Genomic DNA, 15,219 nt, shown 5'->3' on the forward strand with positions numbered 1-15,219 from the left:
GCTCCCTAGAAAAGAGCCCCTCTCTTGGGCAACTCTGGACTACCTTGTGCAGCTCTTGTGACTAACTTGTACCTAAGCCATTTGAGGCTTTCTATAGCACTGAAAGTACATTGTAGGACACATTTTAAGTTTGCTGCAAATTTCTTGATGTCCTCAAGGGCTGTCCTATAAAGCATGGTTCTGACAACCACTGAAAACTTGGCTTTGTTCCCTGGTCTAGGTTGGAAAAAGATGGCTGTGGAGCTCGTTTGTTTTTCCCTTCTGTGGAATTTTTTAAGGTTTTGAGTTTCTCTTTCTAGATATTCAGAATTTCCTCATTTTCTTTCTTGCTTTATTTTATAATGAAGCCACATGACGCTGGATGGCTTCAACATTTAATGAAACAAACAAACAAACAAACATTTAAGGTTTGTCACACAGAAAATGGAATTGTTCTGACCCAGCCTTAGCAGAACCAATAAAAGACTCCTTATCCCGAAAAAACCCTCTTTATTTATCTACTATGAATTAATGGCATTCACACACCGAAAAGTTCAGGCAATAATCCTTCAAAGGGTTATCTGCAGACCTTATCAGTTCCTTGGGATACTTGCCAGGCCAGGAGTTTCCAGCCAAAAGCTGTAAATTAATTCCTGGCAAGCAGTCTCTGAGGCACGAACCACAATAAGCAAATCTTCCGAAATAAATCCGAACGGTTGTCTCCTACAACCACCCCTCCCCTTTCCTTCTATTTATTCCACAGCCAGGGAGGGGCCATTCAGCATCCACGTGTGCCTTTCTTCTTGAGTCGACTCCTTCTCCTCAGTTGTTCTCCTCTCCTAACAGCTCTGCGCATATATGCATCTGGAAAAGGCCCCAGCTGTTCTTTTTTTTTTTTTTTAATTTGATTTATATGCCGCCCTTCTCCGAAGACTCAGGGCGGCTTACAATGTGCTCAGCAATAGCCTTCATCCTTTTGTATATTTATACAAAGTCAGCTTATTGCCCCCACAAACTGGGTCCTCATTTCACCTACCTTAGAAAGGATGGAAGGCTGAGTCAACCTTGAGCCTTGGCGAGATTCGAACCCTGCAGTAATTGCAGGCAGCTGGTCTTAAGCAGCTTAATAACAGGGTGCCTTAAACCCTTGTACTACCAAGGCTCTTCTTCCTCCCCACTTATCTCTGACTCCGAAGACAGCTGGGAAATGTTGGATGGCCCTTGCTCTATCTCTGCTTCTGATGCAGAGCATCCATCAGAGCCTTTCCCAGACTCCAAAACTGGCCCAGGTTCCTCCCCAACCTCCTCATTGTCCGAGTCTGCTGCCAGCTCTGTTGCCAGCTCTGCTGCCAGCTGGCGAGCCACAACAGTAGTAACTAGTAACTAGGAATACACTAGTTCTGTTACCCTGGAGGGCAAGATCAGAACCAGTGAGATGAATCTATAGGGAAGCATTACAGTCAATCAAACAATGGAATACATTTGCCTTATGAAGACATAGATTCCCCTTCACTGGAGGGGTTGAAACATAGACTGGATAGCTATCTTGGATAAAATGATCTCTCTGATATCTTCTATGCTTATGGCTCTATTGCTTTTGCCAAGAAAATGTAGAATTCTCCTGAGCTGGGAGACTGAGGAATGTAATATATGAATGGGGGCACACAGGATGTGTGAAAAGAGAAAAGGAGAATTGTTCCAAACTCACCTAGAATGTTGGAAGAGCTCTTGCTCAGACCTGTGACAGCTTCAGCAAACTGTAAAGCTAGCGACGGTATCCTGTGTGCTCCAAGAGCAACACAGCACTCAGGCACCAGAAGAAAAATAGCAAGAGCTTCTTGGTGACGAGAACTCCGTGGAAGAGCAGGAAATAGGTGGTTCAATAGAGAAGAACAGATCTGTTTAAAAACAGTAGGGATGGTTGGCTAAGGATCTATCTAGTTTCAGAAGAAAAACAGATATGTAAAGACGAACTATTGTTGCTCTGCTCACTCCTGAATTGCATCCCATTATGGTGAGGCACCAGGTTGCATGATCAGACATTGCTTTGCCAGGACTGAACTTGTCCCATGAGGTTGAGGTTGCATGGATCAGGTAGCAAGCCTTCTCAGTGTAGTTATGTTCTAGATAATTTGACCCATAAAGCTTTGTGTAGTCACCTCCTGCTTGGGTTTCCATGACTTTATTCTGCTTTGTTTTTAATCTTAGCTGGGCTGTGGCATCTGTTGTGGTAGGAAAAAGTGGATGAGCTTTTTCTTAATGTTATTTGTTGTTTTTACTCTGTAGTACTCTATGTTGACATGGGCTATGGATGGAATGAGTACATCAGGACAGGATTTCTATGTAACTGGAACTCATGAAGAGGCAGAGCTCCCAATTCCCAGGAAGATCTGCAGCGAATTCTTACAGAAGTTGCATTCCAACTGTAGATAATGATTATCCTAAACCTTAGGACCTAAGGCATCCAAAGCTGGGGTGGGAAGCCAGATGTTCTCCCTGTGTTCTAGATTAGAATTTTGGTTTTTTTATCCTCTACTATTAGGACAACCTTCACACAACTGGAAGTACCACTTGGGGGATCAGGATTATATACCAGTCCATCTATGGATTTTCTCATCTGATCACAGAACAATCAACAGACTGTCCAATGAGGAATAATCCCTGAAAGAATTTTTTTTTTTTACCTGCTCAGCAATCCAATCTTTCTCAGTAAGTTCGTTCAAAACTTCTCTTGCTTCTTGCAGATTCACTGGGATATAACAGTCCATTGACACATCAGATCTAGGAGGAAAAATGGAATGCCCCTTTTCTGAGGAATGTCCAAAGCTCAATCACATGTTTCTTAATGCTATCATTCAGAAATTTTATACAGTGACCACATACATTATATTTCCTAGCTTTGGGCATCAGATCTTCCAAAGAGAAAATTGACTTATCAGGATTTCTGCAGATGTTAAATTCACTTGGGTTACACTAGTATAGTGATCTCCAACCTTAGCAGCTTGGTGGCCCAGCTGGGAGAGGAGAGAGTGGTGGGCCAGTGCATACATACACACAACTCAATCTTGCACAAAATGAGCTGCACTACACATGCTGCCAGAATGTCAACTGCATGAATTGAGCTGCGTGCTTGCATGCATGCCAGCCCACCACTCATAAAGCCTGGTTGCAAATGGGCCACAGAGAGGTAGTAGGCTGTGGCCCTGAGGTTGGGGATCCCTGCACTAGTGAGTCAGGACTTGTTATTCTCTCCTGAGAATCCAACCGCACTGCTACATACAAGGCAGGCTACTCACCTTGTTTGTAAAAAGCTTGCTGTTAAGCAAGGAGGCGAGGAAAAAATTTCTTCTATCTCCCTACCAAAAAGATAAAAAGAAAAGCAATTAATAAAGCCATAGCATACCAACCCAGCTTTATACTTGCTTGGAAATAACTTTGTTCAATGTGAGCCACAGTGGCGCACTGGTTAGAGTGCAGTACTGCAGGCTATTTCTCCTGACTGCCGGCCGCCTGCAACTTGGCAGTTCAAATCTCACCAGACTCAAGGTTGACTCAGCTTTCCATCCTTCCGAGGTGGATAAAATGATCTTGGGGGCAATATGAGTTTTTTTTTTTTGCTTTAATTTGTATGCCGCCCTTCTCCGGAGATTCAGGGCGGCCTCCAATGCGTTAAGCAATAGCCTTCATACTTTCGTATATTTATACAAAGTCAGCTTATTGCCCCCACAAACTGGGTCCTCATTTCACCTACCTTAGAAAGGATGGAAGGCTGAATCAACCTTGAGCCTGGTGAGATTTGAACTTGCAGTAATTGCAAACAGCAGTTCTTAATAACAGTGCTTAGTCCACTGTACTACAGGCTCTTTGTTCATCAACTTCCATGTAAATCTTGACAAAGATTACTTTCCACATATGTTGGTGTACAAATCTGACATCTTGTATTTCTTTTCTTCCCTTTGGCTATAAAATTTACCATATCTTTTCTTTTATGTACACTGAGAGCATATGTACCAAGACGAATTCTTTGTGTGTCCAATCACACTTGGCCAATAAAAAATTCTATTCTATAAAATTTACCGTCAACTATTATATCAGAAGCAGTCAATTATGTCACACTGTGGCACTGAATGAAATACCACCATTGACAGGGACCAAAATTATAGGAAATCACCGCCTTCCAGATGTTGCTGAACTACAATCTCAAACAGCTCTCTTGATATGGCCAATGATGAGAACTGCAGGAAACTTAAGATACAATGACATCTGGAGAGCTATAAAGTTCCCTGTAAAAAGAATGAATTTTTATGTCCATTCAGAAATAACATTGGTCTTTGTTTGGAAAACTTGCACAGTGCATAAGACCTTAATTGATCTCATTAACATCTGTTCAAGCTCCAGAAACTTAAATCTTATCCTTCCCTGATCAGCTATCTGCTGGTAGGGTGGAAACAGACAGAACTTTCTCTACTTCTAATAGGACCAGAATGTTGACTCATTCATCAGCTGGAGAACAGTTTTCAAGTTCAACTATAAGAACAGAATGGAACATAATATTTTAGAGTATTTATATGTTATTCATTCCCTTGATGGCTCAAGAGTGCTGTAATGGTATGTGGGGATGAGAGACAGGAAGAGGAGTTGCAGTCTAGACAAGAGTCTAGGGAGCTGACTTTGCAGAAGGAGTGGGGGCATGGCCAACAGAATAACAAAGTAGCAGAGTTGGAAGGGACCTTGGAGGTCTTCTAGTCCAACCCCCTGCTCAAGCAGGAAACCTTGCAGGAAACAGCTAGGGACCTTCCCTCATTTTGAGAGTCTAAAGGCGAGGATGAGGGAGAGGTTTACTTTAAGATATGCAAAATTCTGCTAATGTAGCTTTACAATAGAGATACTTCTAGTCGTGCTTCTTGCCTGGAGTACCACAAAGGGCTGATAGATGCTTACAGAAATACAATTTTCTCATTAGACACAGGCAATACATGTAACAACCTTTTAGCATTCTGCTGTGCTTCACTTCCTATTTCTGCTGACTTCCATTTCTCAATCAGTCCTTTGTCCAGCTGGCTGATCCTAGGCAAGACTTCCAAAGAGGTGGCTGCATTAGCGCACGCAGAAGCCTAAACAAAGAAAAACCCTAGTGAAAAAGTGTTGTTGCTATCTCACATAACCGATGCTTCATAGTATAAACCTTTGAGAAGGCAGAGATCTATAGTCACTTCTCATTCATGTCTCTCTAGAAACTGGGGATGCAACTTTTGGGAAATTGGGTTTGCAAATATCATTGCAAGTTGACAAATCATCCAAATGTCTATGTAAAGAGAAGAAACTTTTGTATGCAAAGAACACATTTCATTTAGGCAAGTTAGTACTCATTAGAATAGCTGTATTCACAAAATGCAGGTAGTCCTTACTTATAGCATCTTCTATAATCTATTTGAAGTGCTACACAACCTACTAGTAGTAACTTAGCTTACTGATGGTTTGATATTGAAGTCAAAATAGTTTACAAAATAAATAAAAAGATTACCTGAAATATATTGACAAAGTTGACAAATGCTCCAGCAAAAACTTTGACTCCCAACAATTCTACAATATGAATATAAGTGTATTATTATTATAGTTCATCTCACACTCAGACAGTTGTTGTTATTATTGTAATAAGTACAATATTTCTGTAATTTCTCCTCCTTCCTCTTGTGATTTACACTGCAACTTTGTGAAGGTGCTTCTGAAATTTCCAGAAGGAATTCAATCGCATCTTATAATTTCTTTATCCCTCTAAAACCTTTTTCTTCATTAAATTTTCTAACATAAACATGCAGCAGCTCTCTTGTTCTCCACTGACAAAAATATACATTTTCTTTTCATGACAAACAGAAGAATTCTGTCTTCACTCCAATCATACATTAAGTTTAATTTTGCAGCCAGAATGTTGTGCATATTAGATTAGAATGTCAGAATTCACTGTATTAAAAAAAACCACACTTTTATTTTGCTTTCGCTGGTCAAGGAAGTACATATCTACGCAATTCTCTATTTCTACACTCCTGCCAACTGATTAAAATGTGAGACTCTTAAAATTACCTCAGGTAGTACTCGACTGACAACCACAATTGAGCCCGAAATTTATGTTGCTTAGTGAGACATTTGTTATGTGAGTTTTGCGCCATTTTACGATCTTTCTTGCCACATTTGTTAAGTGAATCATTGCAGTTAAGTTAGTAACACGGTTGTTAAGTGAATCTGGCTTCCCCATTGACTTTGTGAATGAGATGGACAACTATCTAAATCTGACAAATCAAATCAAATAAAAATGTAGGTCTTGATTTAGGGTATAATCAGTTTTGAGTCTAGCCATTAAATCTCAACCCAAAATTTTTTAAATTTTGTATTTCTTGTGTTTTATCTGTTGGCTGTTCACCGCCCCGAGTCCTTTGGGAGAAGGGCAATATATAAATATAAACAATCAATCAATCAATCAATCAATCAATAAATAAATAAATAAACCACTTCACAAAGTTTCAGGATAATCTTAGTGATTAAAAAAATGGGGGGGGGAGTCTATCACTTTAGACTTTTAGAGTAAAGCACAACAAAAAATCTAGAAAGATTTAACTCTAAAAAACCTCCATGAATATTTGATCAGAATGTCAAAAAGATCAGCGATCAAACACTGGATAAAATATACTCAAATCGAATATGACTTTTAGGTGTCACTTTTCAAAGAGAATTAACCATCTGTTTTCAAAGCCATGGGATGTCTTAAATGTGCTTAGATGTGGCTGTATGTTGCCCCTTTGCATTCTTGTATTAACACAATTTTGCATTCAGGATTTGTGTTTACAAAAAAGGTACCATTAGGGGCCAGAAGAGCATTGAGGTCAATACACATTCTTTCTTCCTGTCTGCTATCCGACGCCGAACTTTCCGCCTGCTGTAGGAGACCACGTCCAAAAGACCACAACTGCCCAGACTCAGAGACACAAAGGGTGTGATAACTGCAGAAAAACCAAAATACTGTCAGCTTTCCATATGGACAACTCTGCTCTCTATCTTTTTGGGATGTTATGGTTTAGAATCAGTGGTGAAATCTAAAATTTGTTACCACCGGTTCTGTGGGCGTGGCTTAGTGGAGGGAGGGTAATGTGACTGGGTGGGTGTGGCCAATTTTTTTTTTTTTACTTTTAAAACCATTTTTTTCTACAACCTCTTCGGCGAAGAGGTTGTAAAAAAAATGCTTTCAAAAGGCTCTGACGATCCCAACTGAGTTGCCTGATCAGCAGAGGCTTTCTGCCGATCAGGCAACTCAGCTTGGATCGTCAGAGGCATTTAAAAGAAAAAAACCCCTTTTTTTCTTTTAAATGCCTCTGAAGATCCAAGCTGAGTTGCCTGATCGGCAGAGGCTTTTTGTTTTTATTTTTAAAAGCATTTTTTGCCCGAAGAGGTTGTAGAAAAAATGCTTTTAAAAATTAAAAAAAAAGCCTCTGATGATTATGCGGCTCAGCTGGGCATGGTGGGGGGGGGGTGTCAGGGATTTTTGCTACCGGTTCTCCAAACCACCCGCCTCCATCGCTATCGGATCGGGCAATCCAGTCCGAACCAGGAGCATTTCACCCCGTTTAGAATAATGACATTAATACAAGTTCCCTAAATATGTCTCAGATGTATAGTCCTCTCTCATCATCAAAAGTTCCTGGTAAACCAACAGCCTCCAAAATGTTAGAAGGGCTCAATGCACTTTGAACAGATTTTGTTTTTACATAGGCTATATCAATTTCCCTTGAAAACTCAGGTACAATCACTCACATAGATGTGGAAGGAAAGAGATGGTACATACCTTCCACAGGAAATGTGGGAAACTGGATCATCAATCTCATCGATTTTCTGAGGACCAGTCTTTGAAGAGTTGTGTCCTAGTTGTCCAGCACTATCATCTCCAAAGGTAAAAACACTGCCACTCTATGAAGGATGTTAACAAATCAAGCACCATCAAGTTTTTTTCCATCCATCTACATTAGTTTTATTATATATTTCTGGGACTATATGTTGTTGTTTTGAAGAACAAAGGTTATATTTGCATGCAGATGTGCCTGACTCCAACTGCAGCCATCTAATTTTGCAACATTGACAGCAAGGAAAAGGAATCAATCAAAATAGTTTGAAGATTCCCTCTTTTCTTCACTTCCAGATGTGAAAATTTACAGAGCATGTAAACTCATCTCTCTAATCCAGCAGTTCCTTCCTAATTCAGGAAGGAAAAACAGCAATATGAAAGCTTAAAACAAAACTAAAAATGCTTCCGGTCAAAGAGAAAAACCAAAAATATTCACCTATGAGCAAATTAGGAAAAAAAAAACTAATTCAAATCCTACCCACCACAACGACCCATTTTAAATAAAGTCCTTATGGAGAAATATAATTGTTCTAATTGTTTAAGCAAATTCTAATTGTTAAGCAAATCTAAGTTCATAAATTCAATAATATAATTTGGTGGCTTCTGGACTGAACCGATCCCTGGTACCCAAAAATTGGGGGCCACTGCCAGAGAAACCACACCAGTTCCATCATTTCTTACATTTAGTATTCAAAGACTCCAGAATATTCTACAAAACAATTCCCAATATCCAGTTAACAAACTGCTGCTAGCAGTATGGAAACTTCTTTTACAAATTTAATACCTTGGTGAGAACAGCTGTATGTTCATCTCCGCAGCTAATATAAGTCACTTCAAGGTTTCTCAGGGCACCTATTGAGTAAGGTTTGAAGATCTGTTCTGCTGAAAAAAAAAAAACCCACCAGAATATTGTAGCATTTTATATGAATATTCCAAGAACCATCTCCAAGTTTATTAAAATACACCGTTATTTATTAAGTGTGACTAAAATCATTACTGTAGCTGAAGTTGAATTAAAGTAGTTACAGTAAGCTTTGAAAAGCCACTCTAGAAGGATCCAAAATGTAAAGCTTAGAATTGTCACCGTCTTTGAAGTGAGGAACAAAGAATTTGGCTTCTGAAAAGGTTGTTTGTTTTCACCAGGGGTGGGTAACCATGGCAACTTTACAATCTGTGGACTTCAACCCCCAGAATTCCTCATGGCTGGCTCAGGAATTCTGGGAATGGAAGTCCACAGGTAATAAAGTTGCCATAGTTACCCACCCTTGGTCTACACTATGCCAGGATGCATTTTGAAGATATTGAATGGGCTGAATGTACATTTTCTAACAAGGGGGACAAACACGTGTTCAAGCCATCCTTACCATTTTTTGTGCCCATATTCTACTTTGAACCTATCAAATTTATAATAATTTTACAATAATAACTTTGATGAATTGTTTAATAATTAATGATTATGTCGGTTATGTATTTTATATATTTTAATGATGTTAAAGATTGGACATGATAAACAGTTCTCTTCTATCCTGGGCCAGGCACGCTTTTCCTAAACAAAAATATATAGTTAAGGGATCAACCAGAGTCAGCCTGTCCTGTTAGGTCATCTAGGGAGAAACTGACTTTTTTAGGACTAATTCCTATGCCAAAGAAGACCTACAACAATCACCTAAGAGAATCAAATCAGGTCATCTGAAGTACCAATTGATTGTTTCCCACTCTATTCCCTACCTTCAAATCATCTTTTGTTGAAATTTAATTCCCACAGATTGGCAAAAAAGATTTCATAATACTGCAGAGTCTCAAGGAGTCCCTTTGTAAGTTCCCCAGAGTTAAGATCTCCAATTTGTTTATACATCTTAGTTTTATTTTAAAACTCCTCCAAGAAGCTTCTTCAGTCCTGCTATAGAAATGTTCTGCAGAACTGAAGAGGCTTCTTGGATGAGAAGTGAAACGTCTTCAAGGAAAAACAAAGGAAGTCCAGTTGCCTCTTGAAAAAGCACTTTGGAACAACCATGGCCTGGATGACTGAAAATCTCTAGACTCAGGTTTTATTTTAAGTGAATCACCATCTCTTTTTTTTTTTAATTTTTTTATTGTAAACAAACATACATATACAAACATAGACATTAAAACAAACTATACATAAACTAACTATACAGAAAAATCAAGTCTTACAGCTTGAACTTTAAAAGTAGAGCTACTTCGGTAATTATATATCTATGTATCTATATATATTTATCTTTCATCATGTACCAATATTTATACAACGATATTTCATTTTATTTCCTTATTTTTGTGTCATTGGGTGGTATTCCCTTATTTCGTGTTCTTTTTATCTAACCAGTTGTACCATTCCTGCCAAATTAAATAATACTCTGAATCTTCTTTTCCCTGTATCTCTTTGGTAAGTTTGTCCATTTCCACACATTCCATTGTTTTTTGTATTATTTTTTCCTCTGATGGCGTGCCCTCTAGCTTCCACATTTGTGCGAAAGTGATTCTGGCTGCGGTCAGGATATGTATTATCAAGTATTGTGTCTCTTTTTTATAGTCCTTTGTCAGTATTCCTAGTAGATATGTTTCCAGTCTGAGGGGCACTTTTTGGGTGGTGATTTCTTCCAGCTGATTCTGAATTGTTTTCCAAAATTTTTTGGCCTTTGGGCATGACCACCACATATGGTAGTAGGTCCCCTTCTGTGTTTTGCACTTCCAACAGTTCTGGTGAATCACCATCTCTAACCCATCTCTGCTGATTTTCAGTAAGTCTACTGATGCTTTAATACATTAGTTTAAAAACTTTAATTTTTAATTAATTAATTTTTTTGCCCAGTTCTATCCAGATGCAAATCTAGAGGTATCTGTCTTTTCCTACACTTAAGGAGGCAAGGAAAAGATCTAGGATGGGATTTCTTCATCTATATACAGATGCAATCCTTAGGTTTGGATCCGTTTGCTTTATAGGCTGAGATTATGATCATGATACAAAGGAGTCAGTGTCTCTCTCTCTTAATTTAAAATCCTTCACAGATTTCACAGATATCCTGGTTATCCCTCTAAAGACACCAATCAAACCAGGTTTTCCTTATGTTTTATTAAATGAACCACAAATGGCCAGACAAGTGCAACATACTGAGATAAAAACCATGTTTACAATACACAGTGGCTGGGATATCATAACATTAGAACCAAATCAAACATACTTTGGCTTAGTGTGTTTTTAATAATGCTGATAACTGCAGGTGTCAGACAGATGAAAGGATTTTTTTTTACTCTAAAGACATGAAACCCCAGTTTTACTTAGTCACTGTCTATCATGTGCTTAACAAGGTCAAGCCTGATGTGATTTCTGTTTGAAAGAACAAAATATAGACATTTAGCAAAGGATTTATAATTTTTATTCTTGATATCCCCCAAAATTTTTCTCTTCAGTAAAAGAGACAATTAAAAGGAAGAAACCAAGCAGCATGGACATTTTTTCCTGGGATAATTTGAAGACAGACTTACCTTTTGAAGTTTTCTGGCTTAAGCCCAACTGATGTGCATTGTTCCTTCCCCAGCCATAGACTACTCCAGAATGAGACAAGACAAAGCTGTGTGACCCACCAGCAGCCACCTGAGCCAAGGGGATGCCAGCAAGAGAGGAAATGTTACACGGAGTAGCCTGGGATGAAACTTCTTTACCAAGACCCAGCTGACCATGGCTGTTCTGTCCCCAGGAAAAAAGCTGGCCATCTTCATTGAGGAAAAAATGGAAGGAAAAAAACACCATTACATTGATTAGAATATGAATTGGCAACTTGTTCAGGTAGACCAGGGGTGTTAAACACAAGGTCCGCGGGCTGGATCCGGGCCACGATGTAGTCAGATCCAGCTTGCGGGGCCATCCTGGAAAATGCAAGTGGCTGGGCTGCGTCACTTCGGCCCAGTCTACCAGCATCACTTTGGCCTGGTCCACCCAATGCGAAGAGGAAACATCGGGCCAGTGTGGCTTCGGCCTGGTCTGCCCACTGCGAAGAGGATACATGCCAGGGATGTATGTAGTGGCATACATTGGGAAGTGGCATCAAGCTGGCCACACTCACCCAGTCAGCCACACTCACCCAGCCACCCCAAGGTCAACCACAGCCCTGATGCGGTCTTCAATGAAATTGAGTTTGATACCCCTAAGGTAGACAAAAGTAGCCCTCAACGTTTACGATGACAAACATCTCATAAGTTTGCCAGATCTCATGAACAATCGATCATCACGCCCTCAAAATTGTATCTGCTCCCTCCTGGAATCTTGTAGATTCATGGAATGATTTTTGGTGGAATATCACAAAAACCATACAACGTTAACCATGGATGCTTTTAAGCTTTGCATTGCCATTTGTTCTAAGTAGGAGAGCTGTAAAGCTTTCTATTTTATGAAAATACCTTCCATGTCACATTATCTTCTCTAAATGGTCGCGGCAATAGAATTCAGAGTCTAACTTGAACTGTCACACATGACAACTACCAGGTTGACACATGATGCACAGATCTGCATTCTCCTTGACTGGCATATTGGTAATCCTTGACCTACAACAGTTTGTTTAGTGACTGTTTCTTTTCTTTCTTCTTTTCTTTTATTAGATTTATATACCGCCCTACTCCCGAAGGACTCAGGGTGGTGAACAGGCACAGAATAAAATACATAATACAAAAGTTAAAACCATCAATAAAACCAAATTAAATAATTTAGCCCGAATAATTAAAATCCCAATAATTTAAAAACAAATTAAAAATTTCAATTTAAAAAATTTAAAAGAAACGGGGAAGTGGTTAGACCAGGCCAGCTTGCTGAAATAGGAGAGTCTTAAGCACACGGCGGAAAGTGCGCAGATCTGGTATCCTCTGTATCTCCGGGGGGAGCTCATTCCAGATAGTGGGTGCCCCCACAGAGAAGGCCCTCCCCCTGGGGGCCGCCAGCCGACACTGTTTGGCCGACGGCACCCGGAGGAGCCCCTCTCTGTGAGAACGTATCGGCCGGTGGGAGGCTGTTTGTGGTAGAAGGCGGTCCCGTAAATAACCCTTTGAAGTTACAATGGCACTGAAAAAACAACTTCTCTCCATTTTGCACACTTACAACCATTGCAGCATCCCCATGGACATGCAATCAAAATTCAGATGCTTGGCATCGTATTTATGATGGTTGCAGTGTCCCAAAGTCATGTCATGACGTTTTGCCAAAAGTCTGATAAGCGAATCAATAGGGAAGCCAGATTCACTTAACAACCGTGTTAGTAACTTAACTATTGCAGAGATTGACTTAACAAATGTGACAATGTCATAAAATGAAGCAAATCTCATTTAACAAAAGTCTTAGCAACAGAAATTTTTTGGCTCAAAAAGGAGGACCAACTGTATTTCAGATTAACATCACTGACAGGAGACAGGTTGCCTTAACAACGGCTTCTTGCAATTTATTGCATTTTATAACTTTGGGTCTGATCCTGCAGCTACTCAAAAAGGAGTTTTGCGTCGTGGATCACAGTTCACTAAATACATGATTTTTGAGAAATTATCCTAATTTTATCTTTAGTGAAGAGAGTAGAAAAAATTGTCAGTTAATGGGAAAGGTTTCAAAGAATAGCATAAATCAGCAAGTCGTCAAGGAATTTATCAGTAGTTATATAACTGCATTGATGCAGATAATCCTTCTCGGGATTATCTGTTTGCATGAAGCTTTGCCTTCTAAATTCTGTATCAAAACTAGATTTATAGTAATTCCTAAGGAATCTAGTCTCTGCCTAGGAAAATCTTAATCTAAGAAGAAGCATTTGTGTAGATGCACAGAAATACCGGTAGCAGGAAAATGAGCTCCTGCCCCATCCAAAATATAAGCAAGAAAAAGGCAAAAGTTATTGCAAAAAAAATTAAAATCAGTTCTTACCTTTGGTAAGTGCTATGGAGTGATAATGTCCACAAGCAACTTGTATAACATTGTACATAGATAAAGAATCTATTTTCCTATAGAATTTACCGAACAAAAAGAGAAATGATTCATTAGCATTCCAGATACAGAACCATATGATGATATAAAGATTATTGGCAGTTTTATCTACTTAAAATGAAACTGAGTATTACCATTAAAATTTTTTTTTTTTGTGAATTAATTAAATAAACAATAGGATAAGCATTACAAAAAATTATTTTAATCAATGGTAATGATTTCAAATCTTACACTAGACACATAAATTAATTAGGGACAAAGTACTGTAACTTAACATTAAGCAACATTTTTTAGAATAATCCATTAAATCACTTCTTTCTTTAGCTTCTATTCTAGGATGATTTTGTGCCACATTGACACTGTTCAGTTATTTGGACTGTAATTGCCATCATCGTTGGCAGGGTATAATGGGAGTTGTAAACTAAAATATTTGAGGGTACCAGATTAGTGAAAGCTACATTAAAAAAAAAAACCAAATAAAAAGATAGAAGCAGACTATAGAAGCACACTGTACACTATGAAAGCTTATGCAAGAATAAATTGGTTACCCTTTAAAGGTGTTTGTTTGTTTGTTAAAGGTTAACATGACTAGGAGTCATGGTGCCACAGTAGTTAGGATGCAGTATTGCAGGCAAACTATGCCCAGAACCAGAAGTTAGATCCTGACCAGCTCAAGATTGAGTCAGCCTTTTATCTTTCCTGAGGTCAGTAAAATGAGGACCCAGATTGTTGGGGGCAATACGCTGTAAATGGCCCAGAGAGTGCTGTAAAGCACTATAGGCCAGTATATACGTCTAAGTGCTATTGCAATATTGCTATTGCTATTTTGCAATTCTTCCTCAACTGTCTAACGAAGCAGCGCCTACATCAGTAAGCCTCCCATTCCAGCTATGGGAGGGATGTAGACCTGTTGCAACAGCTCTTCCAAGCTTTCTTAGCCAACAAGAAAGGAAACACCCAACCTCTATGAAAAGGAACATGGAAAAGGTCACAAATTCATCCCGTAACATCTCCCGCTTGAATAGCTACCCATTTATTCCAAGTCAGAAATGCAGCACAGATCACAGCTAGAAGAATGTCCCAAGTGCACAAGTCAGGATTCAAACCTGCGTTTTCCTGACTAAAGGACTGCTATGGCTGAGACAAGATTACTTGGCAACAACATGAATCAGTTACTTACTTTGGAGTCGAAGAATCCTTTAGTCTTCCAGTGCCAAGCTGTTCAAAACCACCAGCTCCCCATGAAAATACCTTCCCTTGGCTGCTGATGGCCAATGAATGCTCCTTTCCACAGCTTATGGAGATGATAGTCTGGGCTTCCAAGGCTTGGATTGGTTCTTTCCAGGAGAGAAAAAAGACATTCATTTGCATGGTT

The 15,219-nt window shown here is 39.2% G+C and overlaps 1 protein-coding gene across 1 annotated transcript in view; it reads right to left on the reverse strand.

Annotated features, from left to right (window-relative positions):
- The window catches only part of LOC139320252 (probable E3 ubiquitin-protein ligase HERC6), a 42,096-nt gene that overhangs the window by 22,410 nt on the left and 4,467 nt on the right, over positions 1–15,219 (reverse strand). The window contains exons 2-12 of the mRNA XM_070948484.1: positions 15,025–15,181; positions 13,785–13,861; positions 11,375–11,602; positions 8,655–8,749; positions 7,814–7,935; positions 6,832–6,974; positions 5,504–5,562; positions 4,966–5,093; positions 3,276–3,335; positions 2,664–2,760; positions 1,688–1,877 (exon numbers count right to left, since the gene is read on the reverse strand). Of these exons, the coding sequence (XP_070804585.1) occupies positions 1,688–1,877; positions 2,664–2,760; positions 3,276–3,335; positions 4,966–5,093; positions 5,504–5,562; positions 6,832–6,974; positions 7,814–7,935; positions 8,655–8,749; positions 11,375–11,602; positions 13,785–13,861; positions 15,025–15,181 (1,356 nt within the window). The remainder of the gene's footprint in view (positions 1–1,687; positions 1,878–2,663; positions 2,761–3,275; positions 3,336–4,965; positions 5,094–5,503; positions 5,563–6,831; positions 6,975–7,813; positions 7,936–8,654; positions 8,750–11,374; positions 11,603–13,784; positions 13,862–15,024; positions 15,182–15,219) is intronic.

The sequence above is a fragment of the Pituophis catenifer genome, unplaced genomic scaffold (assembly GCF_029215685.1).
Source record: "Pituophis catenifer annectens isolate HBS135680 unplaced genomic scaffold, rPitCat1.0.hap2 SCAF_8, whole genome shotgun sequence".
In the NCBI taxonomy this organism is placed as follows: Eukaryota; Metazoa; Chordata; class Lepidosauria; order Squamata; family Colubridae; genus Pituophis; species Pituophis catenifer.